At 27.9% G+C, this 6,467-nt stretch overlaps 1 protein-coding gene across 1 annotated transcript; it reads left to right on the top strand.

The window, feature by feature from the left end:
• Positions 1–1,634: 1,634 nt before the first annotated feature.
• Positions 1,635–3,389, top strand: LOC125040630 (leucine-rich repeat-containing protein 24-like). Its single transcript, XM_047635287.1, has one exon. The coding sequence runs from the start codon at positions 1,635–1,637 to the stop codon at positions 3,387–3,389; it is 1,755 nt and encodes a 584-aa protein (XP_047491243.1).
• Positions 3,390–6,467: the final 3,078 nt, after the last annotated feature.

The following is a 6,467-nucleotide window of genomic DNA, read 5'->3' as shown; positions in this document are numbered from 1 at the left end:
ATAGCTTCAATCAAACCTTTATTTGAAATATTGAGATCGCTCAAGATCAAAGGCTTGCTTGAAATATTGAATACTAAAATTGCATATGGCCATTAATTGTTAATTTCCTTAAACTAATACAGAAATCTTTGAGATAACGAAGCTATGTAGAAAATAGAGATAACAAGAAAGCAAAACTAAACTGGTCATGATTTATGAAACATATAATTTATCATTGTAGAATCAGGTCTTGTATGCTGTAATTCTAAAACTTATTAAGCTAAATTAGTAAGAAATTAGATAAATAAGAATTGATAAAATTAAGTGTGTATTAGTAAGTTACCATGAAAGTTAACTAAATTTTAAATGTCAATTCTCTCGCTCAATTTACGGCTAAAAATATCCGCATCCGCATATGTATTCGCTAATATAGAAAATAGGTCTGCAAATATTGGAAAAATCGACATCCATTTCACTACTAATATATGTATATGTATATATATATATATATATATATATATATATATTGTGTGTGTGTGTGTGTGTGTGTGTGAGGGCGCGCGCAAGCGTGTGTGTGATTGTGTGTGTGTGTGTGTGTGTGTGTATGTGTGTGTGTGTGTGTGTGTGTGAGTGTGTGTGTGTGTGTGTGTGTGTCTGTGTGAATATATGTATGTATATATATATATATGTGTGTGTGTGTGTGTGTGTGTTTTTATATATATATATATATTTGTGTGTGTGTATATGAAAGTTCTGAAATGTTAACTTATAGAAACTGCAAATATTGAAAGATCGACATCCATTCCACTACTAATATATATAAATATACATGTGTGTGTGTTCATATATATATAGATAGATAGATAGATAGATAGATAGATAGATATAGATATATAGATATGTATACACACACACAATATATATATATATATATATATATATATATATATGAAAGTTGACAAGCTCTGAAATGTTAACTTCTCTCTCTCTCTCTTTCATGGCTAAAAAATCGTATTTGCAATTATTAAACAAACTGCAATTGTAACTGTATCCAGATCCGACATCCATTCCACTACTTATATATATGTGTGTGTGTGTGTTTATTTATATTCATATAAATATATATATATATATATATATATATATATATATAACTTATCTCTCTCTCTCATGGATAAAAACCCGCATCCGCATCCGTGTTTGCAATTACAGAAGATAGATATCTGTAACTGTATCCAAAGCCGCAGACGTGTGTGTGTGTATGTGTGTGTGTGTGTATGTGTGTGTGTGTGTGTGTGTGTGTGTGTGTATGTGTGTGTGTGTGTGTGTGTGTGTGTGTGTATATATATATATATATATATATATATATATATATATATATATATATATGTATGTATGTATGTGTATATACATATATATATATATATATATCACACACACAGTATATATGTGTGTATACACGTGCGTAAATAGATATTCATGGGTGTGCTTGTACTTGTGTTTGTATTTCCCGTCTTTTAAATTTGGAATTAAAGCAGAATCCTATGCTCTAAAACCGTTTTCCGTCTTACAGGTATGGAATCAGGAGTGAAGGAGGTACGGAAACAATGTAAGCCAAGAAACTTATAATGGAAAGGGATTTACTCGCCGTCTCAATGCCCAATGAATCTCAAGTTTTAGTATTGGCGGTTGTATGGGCATGGGTTGCTACCACAGCTTCTACAGGATGCCCAAAAATTTGCGAATGTAAATGGCGGGACGGAAGAGAGATGGTCGTTTGCCAAAAAGCCAACTTTATAGACGTACCTCGAGGGCTGGAGTCAACAACTCAAGTGCTTGATCTTCGACACAACAACTTGAGAATTCTTCCGCGAGATTCCTTTGCTTATAGCGGCCTGTTGAACCTGCAGAAATTGTGGCTAAATTTCTGCAATATAATGTGGGTTGAAAAAGGAGCTTTTCGGGAGTTAACCCACGTGAAAGAACTAGACTTAAGCAACAATTTCTTACGGGATGTGCCATCTGGCGCCCTTGCAGACATCGCCAGTCTCCGTGAGCTACGACTTGCACACAATTATCTAACTGTCCTTTCCGCCACTGCCTTCCTATTTTCGCTTGACCTGGTTGAACTCGACATAAGTTATAATAAGATAAGCAAAATCGAAGAAAGGGCTTTAAGAGTTCTCGGAAACCTAGAGATCCTGAATGTGGCAGGTAATAAAATTACTTTTCTAAATTCTACTGAGCTAAGACCCCTTCAGGTTTTGCGTGTAATTGGGATTGATGACAACCCTTGGGATTGTGACTGCCGTCTTCAGCAACTCAGCCACTGGATGCGTGAGCGGAAACTGACAGCGTCGACGCCTCCTTCGTGTTCACACCCAAGCTGGCTCTACGGGCGAGACTGGCAGGCGCTTGATGACAAGCACTTCCTCTGCGGCCCGCATACAATGGCTGCCACCCCAAGAATCTTAGCAACAGACAGAGATAATGTCACACTTATGTGCAGAGTCGAGTCGGAAGTAGAAGTAATTATCACCTGGCTAGTTGACGAAACACCGATACTTAACACAAATATGACACACCGTTATAAAGTGAAACAATCAGGAGATCCCGATCGCCAGCTCTATGTGTCAAATTTTACAATACTCAGTGTCGTGAGAGAGGATCAGGGAATATATCGTTGCTTGGCAGAAAACAGAGCAGGAACCAGTGTAACTGATATAATGTTACAAGTGTCACATGAAGTTGTTGAAGTGCGCAGTGAAAATGTTGAACAACTCTTCATGAGGCGTGGTTTGCTTGGAGCAGTATCAATAGTTCTGTTTTTGGTGTTCTTCACATGTAGTGTGATGTACTGTAAAGCAAAGGATATTAGGTTACAAGTATCTGAAGACAACAGTCTAAGGACAACAAAGTTAACCAAGAATTTACACGAGAAATTAGGGGAGTATAATGCAGGCCATGATAGTAACAGCAACATACAAACGCACGACACACAATCATGGGTAATCTGTGATTCGCCTGGTGAAAATGTTCAAACTAGTGACCTTACTATGAAATCTGGTCAAGAGCCCAACAAAAGTTCTCCTAAACAGCCTCTATTAATCGGCGCAGCAACATCTCGTGTTGAAATAAAAAAACAAGAAGAAACTGACACTCATACTAACACAGAATATGAGATGTATCCAGAAAGATTCAATGAGGAAAATGTGCTCTATAAGGAAATCAATCGCCACCCCTCTTATTCTTCGCTAGGTAACAGTCTCCACTTCCCAGATTTACTAGATCTTCCTAAATCGCATCTCTCTGACCTTACGGAACCACAGAAGTGCGAGCCGGTTCAACGTCCAGATGAAAAGCTGTTGCTGGGTACCCACAGATCATGCATCTCTTCAAGGAGACTGTAAGTGTGGGTCTCATCCATTCAAATGCCTTTCAGAGTTTTAAGATGTACGAGTTTTACAATGTATCTATAAATGTTAATAGTTATTTCTTTTAATGATAATGATAATAGAAGTAATTATAAAATGATAAAATAATGATAATAATAATAATAGTAATAATACTAATATTGCTATTGTTATTATCATTGTTATTATTATTACTATTAATGATAATCATCATCATCAGTATCATTACTATCATAACCTTCACATCATCATCATCACAATGATGATATCAATAATAATGATGATAATATCAATAATAATAATAATGATAATAATATCAATGATAATAATAATGATAATAATATCAATAATAATAATAATGATAATAATATCAATAATAATGATGATAATTATAATAATGATAATAATCACAACAATAATAATAGTATCTATATGGATAATAAGAATAATAATGATTGCGATAATAAAAAAAAAAAAACATAACGAGAATGATAATAGTCATAATGATAATAATGTCAGGTTATAATGAGTATTACTATTACTATTATATTATTTTTTTATTTATTATTTTTGCTGTTGTTGTTTTTGTTGTTACAGCCATTATTGCCATTATTGTTAATTTTATTATTATTATAATTATTTGTGATTATTATGGTTATCATTATTACTACTCTGATTATTATTACAGTTATTATCTGCTGTTTTATTATCATCAATATTATTTTTAGTATCAGTATTATTATCATTGCTCTTACTTTTATTATCATTATTTCCATTTTGATCAATAATACTTTTATTATTACTGTTCTCATTATTATCATTATTAATATCATTATTGTCGTTATAACTATTATCATCATTATTATTGTTATTATTACTGTTGTCATTAATTTTACTATTAAAGTTATTATTCTCATCAAACTTTAATAAGTGTTAATAATATTGTTATTATTATTTTTGCTATAACAACAATGATAATAATAGGAATTATATTGACTATGATAATGCTAATAATGTAATACTGATAATAATGATATGATATAATAGTAATAATAATAATAATAATAATAATAATAATAATAATAATAATGATAATAAGAGATAAGGATATTGATAATAATGAAAATAATATGATAATAAAAAATAATTATATTAAATATATTAAAAGCAGCATTGATAATAATTAAAAAAATAATGGTAATCATACTATTAAAATAACATTGATGACACTAATATAAAAAAAAAAAATTAAAATGGTAATAATGATGATGATGATAAAAAAAAATAATGATAATAATGATTATGGCAATAATGTTACTAATGATAGTGATAATAGTAATAACAATTATGAAATAAAAAGAATGATAGCATTAACAATAATGATAATGATATAATAAGTGTAATAATAATTATTATAATCATAAAAGTCATGATAATGAGTAATGAAAATAGTAATAATAATCATTATCATAATAGTAAAAATAATAATGATATAATGATGATAGTAATAATAATGAGGATGATAATGATAATCATAATAATAGTCATACCAATAGTAATAAAGATAATATAATGATGAGAATTCTAACAACAGTGATAATAACGATAATGATATGATTGATAATAATAATAATAATAATTATGATAGTATTGATAATAATAATATGATAGTATTGATAATAATGATAATAGTAATGATAATAATAACAATAGTAATAATAGTGATAGTAATGATAGTATTGATAATAATAATAATTATTATTATTATTATTATTATGATAGTATTGATAATAATAATAATAATAATAATAATAATAATAACAATGATGATAACAACAGTAATAATAGTGATAGTAATAGTAACAATGATACCAATCATACTAGTAATAATAATGGCAATAGTAACAATGACAATGACAACAATAATAATAGCAATGATAATGCTGATAATTAATATAATAAAAGTAAAAATTATGATAATAATAATAATAATGATAACATTAATAATATTAACAATAAGAAGAATTATTACTATTATTACTATTATTATTGTAATCACTATTATCATTATTATTATTATTACTATTATTACTATTATTATTACGAACATTATTTTTACTGTTATCATTATTGTTATTATGATGATCATCATCATCTTCACCATAAACCTAATAATAGCGATAATAATGATAATGATAATAAGATAACAACAATAATGATAATGAGAATAACATTGATGATAATGACAATATCAATAGTAACAATAATAACAAAAGGATTATGATAGTAATGATATTGACAACAATAATGTTGATAATGATTGTAGCAATACTACTAATTAAAAAATATAATTATTATCATTATTATTTTTCAATAATATTATTATGATTACCATCATCATATTTTTTTATTATTGTTATTTATATTGTTATCATTATTCATAATATTGTTATTATTATTGTTATGATTGTTGTTACCATTATCATTATTCTTATTTTCATTATAATTGATAACATTAGTATTATTGTTCCATCAGTATCATTATCATTGTACTAATATTGATAATAATAATATTAGTAATAATAATAATAATTATGATAATAACGATGATAATGATAATTATAATAATAATAAAAATAACAATAATAATAATATTAATAGTAATGATAATCATAATAATAGTAGTATTAATACTAGCAATGATAATAACAATAGATGATAATAGTAGTAACAATACTGGTAAAAATAATTGTAATGATAAGGTTAATGATAATATGATATCAATGATGATGACAAGAATGGTAATACTAAAAATAGCAATGATGACAATGATCATTATTGTTTAGAGTTTCTATTACTATTACCACCATTATATTCGTTATTATTTATTAGTTTATTGTTACTTCTACTGGTAGTAGTGGTTTTAGTAGTATCACCATTGTTTTGTCATCATCCTTATTATCATTACTGATATTCATTCATTAATGATAATTAACATTATGCATTCATTCATTTGTTTGTTTATTGTTTGAATCACTATCATCGTTACTACTATCATTATTATTTTTACTGCTA

The sequence above is a fragment of the Penaeus chinensis genome, chromosome 3 (genome assembly GCF_019202785.1).
Source record: "Penaeus chinensis breed Huanghai No. 1 chromosome 3, ASM1920278v2, whole genome shotgun sequence".
In the NCBI taxonomy this organism is placed as follows: Eukaryota; Metazoa; Arthropoda; class Malacostraca; order Decapoda; family Penaeidae; genus Penaeus; species Penaeus chinensis.
Note: the sequence above shows the minus strand (reverse complement) of the source record. Positions and strands in the feature narration are given on the sequence as shown.